At 43.1% G+C, this 15,758-nt stretch overlaps 1 protein-coding gene across 1 annotated transcript; it reads left to right on the plus strand.

The window, feature by feature from the left end:
* The first annotated feature begins 3,418 nt into the window (after positions 1 to 3,418).
* LOC146507711 (chemerin-like receptor 1) lies at positions 3,419 to 4,609 on the plus strand. The gene has a single exon (XM_085176235.1). It carries the CDS (start codon positions 3,439 to 3,441, stop codon positions 4,525 to 4,527), a length of 1,089 nt encoding a protein of 362 aa, XP_085032361.1. The 5' UTR covers positions 3,419 to 3,438; the 3' UTR covers positions 4,528 to 4,609.
* Positions 4,610 to 15,758: the final 11,149 nt, after the last annotated feature.

Raw genomic sequence — 15,758 nt, forward strand, 5'->3', positions numbered from 1 at the left:
ATCGCACTGGATTTAATAACTGGACTGCCCCCATCTGTCACTCTCACCACTGTTGATCGCTTCTCAAATGCTGCCCATTTCATTGCTCTGCCCAAGCTGCCCACTGCCTTGGAGACTGCGAAGCTGTTGACCAACCGCGTGTTCCGCCTACATGGCATCCCAAAGACATTGTGTGTGACAGGGGCCCACAGTTCTCGTTGCGGGTGTGGGAGGAGTTCTGCTCGGTATTGGGAGCCCAAGTGAGTCTTTCCTCCGGATTTCACCCTCATACAAACAGACAGACTGAAAGGACCAATCAGGAGCTGGAGGCGATGCTCCGTGTGTTGTCCTCAAATCAGTCCCAGTGGGGCTCTCAACTGGCGTGGGTGGATTACGCACACAACTCAATGACATCCTCAGCCACGGGCCTATCAACCTCCTCTTCTTTCCATCTCTCACGAGGTTCCTTTCACCCAGCACCATGTCCGTCGCTGCTGGTGCATGTGGAGAGCCACCAGAGCAGCCAGCCTCCAGACCAGGGAGCAAGACAAAACAATGGCCGACCGTTACAGGATTGCTGTTCCACCCTTCGCTCCAGCTCAGAAAGCCTGGTTATCCTTGCTAACACGGAGTCAAAGAAGATGGCTCCTCGCTTCATTGGGCCGTTCTGCATTGACACTGTGATTAATTCTGTGACGGTTCGGTTGAAATTGCCTGCTAATATGAAGATTCATAACGTGTTCCATATCTCCCAGCTGAAACCTGTCTGGTCGAGTCCTGCCGTGCCTGGGGCATAATCACACGCATCTGCAGCTGATCAGCCTCATCTTTGGGAGCTACTTATCAGAGTAACTGAGCTCCCATCGACGCCGCACCAAGCACTGCCACTTGTTTAATCAGCTCTTTTTAACCTCTACAGTCTTTTCTTTTTACTTTAGTAAACTCTTAAAATTCAACAGACAGCTGGTGCTTAGAATTTCTGGACAGGCTGGAGTCTTCATGATAAACCTGGGTGGTTCAGGCGCTGCTCCTCTTGGTGGAAATGCGCATTTCTTGCTCCCCCTTGTATAAAAAAAGACTTTTTATGTTCGTTTTAATTCAAAATTCACAGTTAAAAAAAATCAATACAGCAGGGTTTGCTGATTCAGGAAACAATGAACATTCAACGAACAGAAATATAAACAATTTTAAACAACAAAATTGTCTATCAGCTAGGACTGAAATATACAACAAATCCAAAAAGTAAAAAGATAAAACTCTAGGAACAAACTAAAGGACAAGGCCACTTTTATATATTAATACTGTCCCAAAACTTTGTGGAGCAGGCATGACTGGATGGAAATCTAAAAAAAAACCCCCACAGCTTTATCGCTTGATAGAAAAAATATAAAACTAAACAAGGAGAAACTCAACATTACACACACAGAGGAAACCACAGCCAAAAGGGTGATCAGGACAACAGGCGCTCTTGTTCTGGATGTTAGACGCTCCCAATATGTGTTGGGAGTCAAAGAGGAGGTACTGGTCCTTGTGTGTGGGCTTCCGGTAACTTCAATGTTGAGGTTTCGATTCTCTTCAACAGTCCAGCAATTGCAAACAGTTATCCTTTATGTCTTCCCTGGTGAACTTTATGTTTTTATCCACAGTGTTGATATAAGCAGTGAAGGATTCTACTTTATATTTTGCATGGTTGGATCTTAACAAGGTTACAAGTAGAGCTTCAACATTCAACAAGAAGAAATGGGAGTTAACAAAACATTATTTTGAGCATGGGGCTGCAGCCTTTTTCATTTCAAGCACTGTTTTCAATAAACTGCATGCTCAAAATAATGTTCTGTCTCACTCCCATTTCTTCTTGTTGCATGTTGAAGCTCAACCTGTAACCTTGTGAAGGTCCAACCATGCAAAATATGATTTTTTGCCCTTTTTCAGGTGCTCTTAAACTTTTGATAGGAACTGTGCTTTCATTAACAACAGCAGCCATCTGCTCTGCATACAATTTTAAAACAATTAAAATAAAAAGATTTAACGTTTTCAAAAAATGAAAAGATAAAAACATCAAAACAGAAAAAACAGTGATAGATGATGCATCTGTTGATGAACTGTGATTTATTATATACTTTTGTTTTTGGTAGCAATCAGTCAAACCTAGTCAAACTTTTCTTTTCTTTTCTTTTCTTTGTTTTATTTTATTTTATTGTATTGATTTGAGAAAACATCTAGCTTCTCCAAAGGCTACAATATTGTAGTCTATACTTCCTCTGCCATACTGTTCAGGTAAAATTTTACCAATTTTTATGTTTGATAGTAGTAAAAAATACTCTGTCATTCTATTAGGATGAAATTTGGTTACTTTTCTCAACGTGACTCAAACACAGTGACTTAGCAGAGTATCTATACACTATGTCCCCCCCAGTCCCCAAAAATCCAGGCACCTGCCCATCTTTCAGAGATCATGGGAGAATCTGATACATGATGGATGATGATACATGGTGCACATGAAGAAGACAGTCAGAGGATGGTTTTAGAGTTGGTGCCTTAACACAAGCACTATCACTGTCACGGTGCTGAGTCTTTGACACAGTGTTTTGAGTTTTGTGTGGATTTATTATTATTCTTTCCTTTGAGTTAAGAAGATTATTTAACTGTACAAGGCTTGTCCAGTTTAGTTCTTTTGGTCTCTCTGACTTTCAAATAAAACTTAATACTTACCACAAACATGAAACAACAAAATAGTTGACCTCAGAGTTTCACAACTTTGCAAAATTCTGACAGAGTCATACTGTTGCAATACAAACTATATACATATCCAAATTTAGTCATCTTCAGCCTGCAGAGAAATTCAACAGTCTCTTTTGTAATGATTTTGTAATGATACAGTGACAACAACAGTCAACCCCCCACTCCTTGCACAGAGTTATATTAACCTGTCAAATCTTTATTAGGTATTTTTCTACAATCAGTCCATCCAAAACCAACAAGGCAACTTTACTTAAGGTACGTAACCTTTGTTATTTTGCTGCAGGATCTGTTAGGCAAAAATGTTAACCACTAAACTCTGCAGATACAGATATATTTTGATTTAAATAATAAATGACGCTAATTAATTAACATTAAGTAACTTGACTTCGTGAAACTTCTTGCTTGTAATACAGTAAAATACTGTAAAATGTTGGAATTAGGTCTTTCTTTAAAGCACTTTGGAATGGAGGAAATATTTTTATTGAACAATACCGAAGAGTTGAAAACATTAAAAAAAGCATTTTACGTGATCCGAGCACATATTTATCATGGTCCAGTCAGTGCAAAGGAGCAAAATGACCAAGGGGCAAGTGTTTCATTTAAATATTAAACATCTAGTTGTAATTTATTAATATAAAAATGAAATATAAGTATAAAATGTATAAAAAATTAAAAATTACTTTTAATTACATTTATGTCGTAGGTCTCAAGACAATAATGGAGTCGACCACAAACTCCCTCAATCAAATCAATACAACTGCTGTACCTGATGGAAATGGCCATACATTTAAGTATCCCGGGTTGAAGCAGTCTCTCAACACCATGTCTATCATTGTTTATTCCCTGATCTTTCTCCTTGGTGTGGTCGGGAATGGAGTGGTTATCTGGGTCACCGGGTTCAAAATGAAGAAAACTGTTAACACAGTTTGGTACCTCCACCTTGCTGTGGCTGACTTCATCTTTGCGGCATATCTGCCTTTGAATGTGACATACAAGATTTTGGGGCTGCACTGGCCGTTTGGTAAGATCATGTGCAGGCTGAACACCATGGTGCTCTTTCTGCACATGTTTGCCAGTGTCTACATTCTGGTGGTGATCAGTGTGGATAGATGCGTCTCTGTAGTCTGGCCCGTGTGGGCTCAGAATCACCGAAATATGCGTAAGGCGTCCTGTGTGAGTCTGTGTGTTTGGATACTGGCTTTCATTCTCAGCGCTCCATGCTTTTTCTTCAGGAACACCGAGAAAGTGTTTGAGAAAGGCAAAATCCTCTGCTTCAACAGCTATGCTATTTCTGATAACTATGAATTACCATCTGTTATTCAGATGCAAAAGTTTCGTCATCAGGCCATGATCATCACCCGTTTCTTCCTGCTTTTTGTTGTTCCCTTCACTGTCATTGTGTCCTGTTACGCTGTCATCATCAAGCATCTCAAACGAAACCGTGTCCTGGCCAGCAAGTCAAGTCGCCCCCTCAAGATCATTGCTGCCATTATCATTACTTTTTTTCTGTGCTGGGCTCCCTTTCACATCATGAGTCTCATTGAGCTGGTGAAATTCAGAGCTGCTGCTCCAAATGAAACGTTAGTCCATGTCATTGCTGTTGGGAATCCTCTTACTAGAAGTTTGGCCTTTTTTACCAGCTGCCTGAATCCACTGCTGTATGTGTTCATGGGACAAGATTTCAAGAAAGAAATCCGCAAATCCATCCTGAATTGGCTCGAGACTGCCTTCCAGGATGTGGAGGCACACTTTCACACTTACTCAAAGACAGAGGACACCAGTCAGAGCAAAGATAATCAGATTTGAATATTGACATGTGAAGCTGTCACCATTGTGAATGTGTGGTTTTGGACTTAAAAAAAACAAACATTCACACATCAAACCTTTTGCATAATCTTACAGTTTAATTTTAATATTAATATATTTAATAATGTTCTTTTCACTTAAAATAAGTTACCGTAGAATAACAGCAGCGGATTTATCTAAAACCATAATGTTGAAAATTTACTGGGTAATTTGCATTATGATATAAGATTTGAAAACAAAAAAGATTGTACTTGGACTTAAAATTTGATGCTAAATAATAAAGAGTGCAAATGATACTGACAGGAGTAACATCATAAGCTTGACTTTAAAACTGTGTATTATAATGTCTCCTTCAAGTAGAGAGAAATGAGTTATTGATGACTGCAGCAGCTATTGTGACTGCCTTAGAAACAGCAGCAAAACCGAAGGTTTGAATAACATAACATCTTGCACATTAACCTTACAAACTTGAGGGGTTATGTTTTTTTGTTAGCAATAGCTAAATGTTCTGTATTCAAAAAAGTGACTAGGGTATACTCCCTTTGCATTTTAAAGGAGTGGCACTCCAGTTAAAAAATGTCATTTTAAGGATTATCTCTAGCTATTCAGACCTATTTAGATAAGAATTTGTTGGTTAAATTTCATAATGTTTTATCATCATCATCATTGTTGTTTATTCTAAGTGATATTTGATCATGTTAAATCTGTACTTACACAAATAAAACCTTAAATATTGTAAAACCTGTGTTTTTTTTAGGAAAAGCTCAAAGTTCATTCTCAAAAGGTTGATTCTGTTCATCTGGAAGTCGCGTTTTTTAGTGGAAGAAGCATTTCGTCACTCATCCAAGTGACTTCTCAACTTACTGCAGGCTTTTCCAACCTCATAAAGAGTAAATTGACACAATAACTGAAACTAGCCCACTGAATGAACAGTGGGCTGTGAAGTCAGCTGCTTGATCAAAAATATGCACATAGCAGCACTGACAAATCCAAAGATCTATAAAACAAAATGCACATTTCTTTGTTTCCATTAATACACATTTGGGAATTTTTCCAATTATGGCCTTCAGAATCAGTTCGCTTCCACACTCACCGGTGATCTTGAGACAGCGCGAGAAGGCCTGCAGTAGGATATTTTCTCAAAATGCTACAATGACAAATTTTCAAACAAAAATAAAACAACATTAAGAAGTAAAAAAATATGTTTACAGCATTTTATAGATGAGAATTTAAATTTACTTCCATACAGATTGACAAATGTGCATTTGTTAAAAGAAAACCTAATAATGTTTCCATTAAAATATTAAAATGTAAAATAATCATCAATCTTGCACAAAATTCCAAAAATCTATTTATGCAATTCCAGTTGCCTTTTTCACTTCTACACACAAACTTCAGAGGGCGCTGCTGTTCACTAAGCGGAGACAGCATCAACAAATACAGTCCCGATCAGAAGTTTCAATTCAAGCGCTGTTTTGTCTCACTCCCATTTCTTCTCTTTGGATGTTGAAGCTCTACTCAGAACCTTTTTAAGATACAATCGTGCAAAATATGATTTTTTTGCCATTTTTCATCGATTTCAATTATCGATGGGATCTTAACAGTTGTGGATTTTGCTTAGAAAAACTACAAATGACAGTTTATGTATTGAAAGTAGTTTGAGCCACTCTTTTAGACAGGTTTGAGTTGTGACTTCTACAAAATGAATACTTTCATAGATGCTGTTATGTCAAAATCTTCATGTGTGTACATGCACAGACCACACGTGCATAATGTTGTGCACATAAACTCACCGATGTATATGACAACTTAAGTTTGTGGCATTAAATTTGTATTGTAATTTTAAAAAATGTAATACAAACATTTAATAAAGTTTTAATAGACACCTTTCAAAACACTCAAGTACTCCTTATAAGCAAATTAAATAATAAATTCAAAGTCTGGATATTAACAGCTGGAAGACACAAAAACTCGGACGAAAAAGGCAAGAAGTAAGAAAGAGGAAAATATCCACAAGCAAATCCAGTGAACTGCACCTCAACAGTGTTTGTGGTCTTATAAGCTCTTCTGGGATTTTTAGTTTGCATACTTGGATGATTCAAATGAATGATTCATATATTATGCTAAATATATACATATTTTTCTATTAAAGTCCCCCTCTACAGCCTGTTGTTTCTTAGATTCAGTAATGAAACTGAGGCTACGTCCACACGTACATGGGTATTTTTGAAAACTGAGATTTTCCATTTTCGTAACAAAAAATAAAATAAAAAATCCTGTCCACATGTGCAGTTTTGAAAAAATATCTCCATCCACATGTCAACGCTAAAAACGAAATGTTGGCCAATCAGACGCAGCCTGGGAGGGAAAGGCTAAACAAGGTTTTGTACACTCACAAAACCTTAAGTACTTCCAAAAAGTTTTTGTTTTCCTGGAATGGCAGATAATTTTGTGTTACTTCAACATTTTAAAAGTTAATAACTAAAGACAGTATTTTGGGTGGTGTAGACACACAACTTGGGAATAAACTAAATGCATGCAAAGTGTCATATGAGCAGCAGAATAATGTTGTAACATTTGTCCTGTAAAGCATCCACGGGACACAGGTGTGGGGACAGCAATACTTTTATTAATACTGTGGTTTTAGGTTCACTGGGACACAGTCACTCCCGCTCTCTGCTGTCACGTCCGCTCTTCCCCCTCCGACTGTCACTGCGAACATATAAAGAGTGACAATCACCTTCACTTCTCAGCACACCTGTTCATCCGGCCCCTGCGCCGCCCCGGGAGCTCACTGCATCACCCCTCCTCTGCAGCCGGCCAGAGACCACACCCACGCCACACATCCCCACCGCCCAACTGAGGCCGGGGCCCATCCGGCTGAACCTACTCCCACCCCCGCGAGTGGGAGAGGAAATCGGCCACCACCATTTGCGCGCCCGGCCTATGGATCACCTTGAACTTAAAGGGCTGCAGAGCCAGATACCACCGAGTGATCCAGGCGTTGGCATCCTTCATGCGGTGGAGACACTGCAGTGGGGCATGGTCTGAGCAGAGGGTGAATGGGTGTCCCAGGAGCTAGTAGCGTCAGTCTGCAGACAAAAAGGGAGGGAGAAGTTAGCCGTGAACAGCAGCGGCTCTCCATAGAGAGTCCACTGGACCAGATCCGGAGCACCCTTGCGGGTGAGATCAGTTAGAGGGCTGGTCAGGTCCGCGAACCCTGGTACAAACCGCCGGTAGTAGCCGGCCAGCCCCAGAAACTGTCTCACCTCCTTTTTCGTCTTGGGACGTGGGCAGAATGCAATCACCGCTGTCTTCTCCACTTGAGGTCGCACCTGCCCGCCCCCCAAATGGTACCTCAAATACTGTACCTCCCTCCGTCCAACCGCACACTTCTTTGGGTTGGCCGTGAGCCCCACCTGCCCCAGAGACTCCAGCACCGCGGCCACATACCGCCCATGTGTCACTGTAGATGATGACGTCATCTAGATAGGCGGCAGCATAGGCAGCGTGGGGCCACAGCACCCGGTCCATGAGGCGCTGAAAGGTGGCAGGGGCCCCCAACAAGCCGAACGGAAGCGTAACGAATTGGTACAAACCGTACGGAGTGGAGAAGGCCGTCTTTTCCTTGGACTCTGCAGACAAAGGAATCTGCCAGTAGCCCTTGGTTAAATCCAGTGTCGTGAAAAAGCGAGCGGTGCCCAACTGGTCCAGGAGCTCGTCGACCCGGGGCATGGGATAAGCATCGAAACGTGACACCTCATTCACCCTGCGATAATCGACACAGAACCGAATAGACCCATCCTTCTTCACCACAAGAACGATGGGGCTACACCAAGCACTGTGCGATTCTTCTATTACTGCCAGCCTCAGCATTTCCTTCAATTCCCGGAGAACAATTTGTCTTTTATGTTCCGGCAGCCTGTAGGGCCGTGAATGCACCATCACGCCAGGCTGCGTCTCAAAATGGTGCTCTATGAGAGTACGGCCGGGTAAGGGGGAGAACACGTCGGCAAAGCGCTGTTGCAATGCAGCAACATCCTCCCTCTGGGCCTGTGTGAGATGGTCACTACAATGGAGGGAGGCGGGGATGTTAGATTTTGGCACCTCCGGCCCCAACTCATCTCTCTCTCTTATCAGGCTCACCACAGAAGTGGTCTCCGCCTCCCTCCAGGCTTTGAGGAGGTTGAGATGGTAAATCTGCGTGGCTCCGCCCCTGTCCCATTGCACCACTTCATAGTCAACGTCCCCTACTCGCCGTGTGAACACGAAGGGCCCTTGCCACTTGGCGAGTAACTTAGAGCTGGAAGAAGGAAGTAACACAAGCACTTTATCTCCCGGTGAAAATTGCCTGAGTTTCGCCCCTCTGTTGTACAGGCATTGCTGCCGCTGCTGGGCCTGGAGCAAATTCTCCCGTGAGAGTCTCCCCAGTGTGTGCAGCTTTGCTCGCAGGTCCAGCACGTACTGAATTTCACTTTTCACAGGGCTCGGACCTTCCTCCCAGTTTTCCTTAATCAGGTCGAGCACCCACCACGGCTTTCTGCCGTACAACAGTTCAAAGGGAGAACATCCTGTGGAGGCCTGGGGCACCTCCCGCACTGCGAACAACAGAGGGTCTAACCAGTGTTCATCCTCGCGAATGAACTTACGAATCATGGACTTTAAAGTCTTATTCAGCCTCTCTACCAGCCCATCAGTCTGTGGGTGGTAGACACTGGTCCGAATAGATTTAATGCCCAGTAATTCGTACAGTTCCCGCAATGTGCGCGACATGAACGATGTGCCCTGGTCAGTCAGTATTTCTTTCAGAATACCGACTCGGGAGATGACCTGAAACAGTCCCTGCGCCACGCTCTTCGCTGAGATGGTGCGCAGCGGCACTGCTTCCGGGTATCGCGACTGGCTCGTTAACCAGTTGGCATTCTGGGCACGACGCACACCAGCGGTGCACGACGGCCCAAATGCCCGGCCAATAGAATCGGGCAATTATACGCTCCAGAGTTTTTACACAACCCAAATGCCCTGCCATGGGATTTGAATGAGCTGCCTGGAAAATCGTCACAGGGCCGCTGTGACGCGTGTGACAAATATGGGCGGTCCGCCACGGCTCTTCACAGCTCCGGTCCCGGGTTGGCCGCCAGATGGTCCTCCGCCAGTGTAACCGCCGCCGTCAGATCTGCCGGGCGGTGGCAGCGGACCCAACGAGCCGTTGCCTATGGTAGCCCCCCCACAAACTGCTCGAGGATGATCAGATTTAGCAGCCGAGCCTCCCCAGCCGAGGGACCCGGTCGCAGCCACCTCGCTGCCGCATCCTCCAGCTGCTGAGCCCATGCAAACGGCCGCTCCCTTCCCGTCATCCTGCTGGCCCGGAATTGACGGTGGTAATCCTCCGGGGAGAGGCCCAAATGATCCAGCACCGCCCGGCACACATCCTCAAACACCCCCCGCATGCCGGGGGGCAAGCTCAGTGCTGCCGTCTGGGCCTTGTCCGACAGAAGCCGGGCGGCCCATTCCTCCTCCGGCCAGTGACAGGCCACCACCGTGGCCTGGAAAGCCTCGATGAACACCAGCGGGTCCTCCCCATCCCTCATCCGGTGCAACGTCACCGACAGTAGAGGAGCAGCTGCCCCAGAGCCGCGGTCTGCTGTTCTGATCGCTGGCGAAGCAACACCAGCTGTTGGTCCTGCATGGCAGCCTGACGAGCCGCCATCGCTGCCATGTCCAACATCATCTGGCCCAAGATCTGCAGCGGCTGGGCGGGTGGCTGGGCGGGCGGCGGAGCCACCGGGGGAGCAGGTGGAGTGGGCTGGGGATCAGACATCGCGCCAGGGTTTTGGCACCAGTGTACCGTTTGTCCTGTAAAGCATCCACGGGACACAGGTTTGGGGACAGCAATACTTTTATTAATACTGTGGTTATAGGTTCACTGGGACACAGTCACTCCTGCTCTCTGCTGTCACGTCCGCTCTTCTGCCTCCGACTGTCACTGTGAACATATAAACAGTGACAATCACCTTCACTTCTCAGCACACCTGTTCACCCCGCCCCTGCGCCGCCCCGGGAGCTCACTGCGTCACCCCTCCTCTGCAGCCGGCCAGAGACCACACCCACGCCACAAATGTATTCTGTAGAGAATGTTGAAAAAGCGTTGCAAAAGGTTCAAGCACTATTAATCTTTTCCACCATTTACAACAGCGCTATAAAGTGCAGTATGAAGAGTGTGTGAAACTGCGTGCTGTAGCCCAGACCGCAAAGTCTTCCGAGTTTCCTGCTGTGAAACAGACCACCTTACAACACTCATATACTTGTGCTGTGCCATATGATACAAAACGTGAGAAGTTGGGGGAAATTACTAAAGCAGTGGCCTATCGTTTCCAGAACCACTAAAAACTGCTGTAATTAAACCTATACTGAAAAAGGACAATCTTGACAAGACACAAATGAACAACTACAGGCCGATCTCAAATCTCCCATTTTTAAGTAAGATCATTGAAAAAGCAGTTTCTCAACAGCTCAATTACTTCTTAAAACAGAATAACTGCTATGATGCCTTCCAGTCAGGTTTTAGACAGAACCACAGCACTGAAACCACTCTGACCAAAGTGTTTAATGACATATGTCTGAATACAGACAGTGGAACAATGTCAGTCTTAGTTTTACTGGATCTCAGTGAAGCATTTCATACAGTTGACCACGACATATTACTCAAATGACTGGAGAACTGGGCAGGTCTTTCAGGAACTGTACTAAACTGGTTCATAACATACTTAGAAAACAGGAAATACTTTGTATCAATAGGTAACTTCACATCTGAGCAGACAAGTATCACATGTGGAGTTCCCCAAGGTTCCATCTTGGGACCCCTTCTGTTTAACATTTACATGCTCCCACTGGCACAGATTATAGAGAACAAAATAAACTATCATAGCTATGCAGATGACACACAAATATATATCACAATGTCACAAGGAGACCGAGGCCCTGTACAGGCTCTTGGTAAATGCAATGAGGAAATTAATGACTGGTTGTGCCACAATTTTCTCCAGCTAAACAAAAACAAAACTGAAGTAACAGTCTTTGGTGCCAAAGAAAAATGATTACAGGTCACCAGAGAACTTCAATCTATACACCTAAAAACCACAAATCAGGCGAGAAATTTAGGTGTAGTAATGGATGCAGACCTAAACTTAGAAAAACACATTAAGACAATAACAAAATCAGCTTATTATCACCTCAAGAATATATCAAGGATAAAAGATCTGATGTCTTAACAGGACCTGGAAAAACTAGTCCATGCATTCATCTTTAGTAGGCTTGATTACTGTAACAGCATCTTTACAGGTCTACCTAAAAAATCAGTCAGACAACTACAGCTCATTCAGAACTCTGCTGCTCGAGTCCTCACTAAGACCAAAAAAATGGACCACATCAGTCCAGCTCTGAGGTCTTTACACTGTAAATAAACGCACTGTGTACTTTGCATCCAGAGCTCCGCCACTGAGTCCATATTTTCCCATTACCCGTGACACATCCGTAACCTCCTGACCCAGTATGAACCTTCCAGATCCCTCAGGTCATCTGGATCCAGTTTTTTATCAGTTCCCAGAGTCAAAACCAGACACGGAGAAGCTGCATTCAGCTTTTATGCTCCTTATATCTGGAACAAACTCCCAGAAAGCCTCAGATCAGCTGAAACACTCAGTTTATTTAAATCCAGGTTGAAGACTCACCTATTCTCAGCTGCATTTGAATAAAACACCAAATCCACACTTTTAAGCTTAAATTTCAAAACTTACATTTTAACTACTGATTTTATCTACTGTTCTGATTTTATCTACTGTTTTTTTAATCAATTTTAAATCATGCTTTTTATTTGTTTTTGTTTTTTTAATGTCTCTATAAAGCACTTTGAATCACCTTGTTGTTGAATTGTGCTATATAAATAAACTTGCCTTGCCTTGCCTATCATATTGCTGGTCCCCATCTCAACTGTGGAACAAGAGGGCTTTATACAGCTGCTAAAAACTCTTGACCGAAGATACCAGTTACCTAGCTGGAAATACTTCACCAGAGAAGCACTGCCAAAAATGTATACTGAAGTTAGACAGAGTCTCACTGCCCAGCTCAAGTGTCTCACTTCACACTGACCACCGACATGTGGTCCAGCAGGACATGCGAGCCATATATGAGTGTGACTATGCATTTCATGGAAGACTGGGAACTGAAAACTGCCTGTCTCCAGACCAGCTACTTTCCTCAAGACCACACCGGAGAGCATATAGCTGAAGACCTGCAGGATGTCCTCAAAACCTGGAAGCTCAACCCGGCGGGACTGGTTGCTATAACAACTGACAACGGGGCTAATATTGTCAAGGCAGTTCAACTGAACAAGTGGATCCGAGGATCCAGTGTTTTGGTCACAGGCTTCATCTGGCTCTGTCGACATGAAAACCAGACCTCTAGTCCCTACTTGGCAGGACATAGAGGTCCTTGAAGCAGTTCAGAAAGCTCTCAAACCCTGTCAGGACTTCACTGATGCACTTTCAGGAGAGAAGTATGTGACCCTGTCATATGTCAGACCTGTGCTACACCTGTTTAACACTAGTCTCCTGGCTACTGGAGAGGAGGATAGTGAGCAGTGTAAATCCATCAAGACCCGCATTGTGGATTACCTCAACAATAAATATGCAGATCCATCTACCAGTGACCTGTTGGACATTGCTTCTTTTGTGGATCCATGGTTCAGGGCGAAATACATCCCAAGTGAGAACATTAATGCACTACAACATAAACTCATCTTGGAGGCAGAGTCTCTGCTCAGCTATCAGGGTACGTGTTTGTCTGAGCTGCCTAATCCAGTCGTGCCTGAGTCTGCAGACCGAGAAGAAGCAGCAGTAGGACACAAAAGAGATCAAAAGAGATCACTGGCAAGCTTCTTCTAGCACAGCACAGCCACCAACACTGGTTTCACCAAAAGGCAGGCAATCGAAAATGAATTTTCTAGCTACCTGTCGTCAGTTTGTGTAGAGAGTGATGCTGACCCTCTCAAATGGTGGAAGGAACATGAAGTTGCCTGTCCAGCACTGAGCCTCCCGGCCAAGAAATACCTTTGTGCGCCAGCTACCAGCTCCCCTTCTGAAAGGATTTTTAGTTGCAGTGGAAACATTGTAACCTGCCACAGGGCATCCTTGAAGCCTGATAATGTTGACAGATTCGTTTTCCTGGCACAAAATCTGTAAGCTGTACAGTTGTTGGCCTTGCCAATTGTTTGTGTTCTTTCTATATTGTTATTGTCATTGGAGATTTGCACAAAGACCCACCGACCAAAGAATGGAATTTTGTTAATTTCATTCAATCTGTTTACATGTTTTGTTTTTTGCATAAAGTACCAGATGATTGTTCAGGAAGACACACAAACAAGCACTTTAGAAAACTTTACTTCAGTGTAAGCACTTTTTAAAGAGCAAGTTGCCTTTGTTATTTTAGATCTGCATCTTTTTAGTTTACATTTTACATTTAGTTTACAATTTTTAGCTTTTTGTTATGTATGAAAAGAAGAAATGGAGCATTATTACTTAATAAATGCTGACCATTTATTTTTGACTATTTTTTCATGTACATCTACAGTTGTATCTTAATAAAAGTTCCATGTGTGACATCTGGGACAAGTACCTTTGACCAAGAACTCTCTTTTTGTTCTTACTTTATGGGATTAAAAAAATATTGAGATATATATCTTATATCGCCATCTAGCTAAAAAAATATCGAGATATGAATTTTGGTCCATATCGCCCAGCTCTAACGTCTTCGCATGCTAAAGTCAGTGAACATGGCTATGCTAGCATCGAAGCTGCTAATGTGGGCCTAAACAAATGAGAACACGGAGCAGACTCAGCACCGCCAATTCTATCACAACAACCACCAGAGAATAAAAAAGAACAAAATCTTCAGAGAAGGAAGATGATATCTCCAACAAAACTATTTTTGAAGCTATTCTGGGACTCGAGAAGAAATTTATAACAAAACTGGAAGATATCAAGGAACAAAACAGACAAAGTGCAGGTATGGTTCCCAGTAGGGCTGCCACAAACAACTATTTTGGTAGTCGACTAGTCACTGATTATTTTTGGGATTAGTCGACTAATCAGATCATGCGCCCATTGGACGTAAAACGTACAGCTTATTGCACCAGCATGCGTCTGCTCTTATATAACTATTATTAGCTTACAGCTTGATATGTTTAAGGTATGTGCTAACTAAAAATAAAGCACAGATGACAGTTTATTGAACTTTCAATGAAATTTGCAGATTGTCTCGGTGGAGTTTAAACTTGGTCGTCTGTTCTTTCTGTGTAAAATATAACAGGACACTGGAGTAAATTATCTACCATTTCACACTTCTGTTTAATCAGTTCTCTGTTTGACATTTATTCAGCTATGTAAAAACTATGTAAAAAAAAAAAAAAAGCAGTGCTGCATGTCCAGCACTGTTTACATTTTTCTACAAGAGACTCATTCATCGGATAGCGATGCATCTTTTTGGTCAAACCAATGGGGCAGCAAAATCCTGTTTAGCCATGGCTCAATGAGGTCGGGGGGGTGTAGCAATCTTATTTAATAATTTTCCTGGGGATCTTGTAGTGCAACAGACTGACTTGAATGGTCCATTGGTTGATTGCTGTAATGAGAGTTGAAAAGTTTGTTTTCATTTTAGCCAACGTTTATGGATATAATAATGAAAGTCAGTATGAAAAGAAAAAAAAAAAACCACTTGGACTCTGCTAGCATAATGGACAGGCTTTTGACGGGGCTCCCACACCACCGCAAAGCAGGAGATTAAGCATCACCAAATATGTTTCCAAACCAATTTCTTTCCGAGCCAAAGACTAGAAAATATGGTGAAGCATATGTTGCCTTTGGCTTCACCTGCACAAGTGCCAAAGTAGGCCTACCCTGCAGAATTGGGTTCCCTGCGTCGGGAGCACGCGCTGGGGTCTCCAAATCACGGACAAACAGTATCCCAACCTTCTTGATTTTTACTTCACCAAACACTTCTTGTAATGACTAACTACTCCTGACATTTTGGAGATGTTAGCTCTTTATACAGTAAAGTTACAGTGGGATACAAATAATATCATGGTGATCCTGCCACAATTTGTTCCCCCGGTTCAAATCACAGACAAACAGCATCCCACAATTGTTTATGTTTTTGAACCCATTTTGCACAGAGAG

This window comes from Neolamprologus multifasciatus, chromosome 11 (assembly GCF_963576455.1).
Source record: "Neolamprologus multifasciatus chromosome 11, fNeoMul1.2, whole genome shotgun sequence".
Lineage (NCBI taxonomy): Eukaryota > Metazoa > Chordata > Actinopteri > Cichliformes > Cichlidae > Neolamprologus > Neolamprologus multifasciatus.

Excerpts from the sequence above, each read along its gene's own strand:
- LOC146507711 (XM_085176235.1), top strand. The coding sequence starts at position 3,439 with ATGGAGTCGACCACAAACTCCCTCAATCAAATCAATACAACTGCTGTA.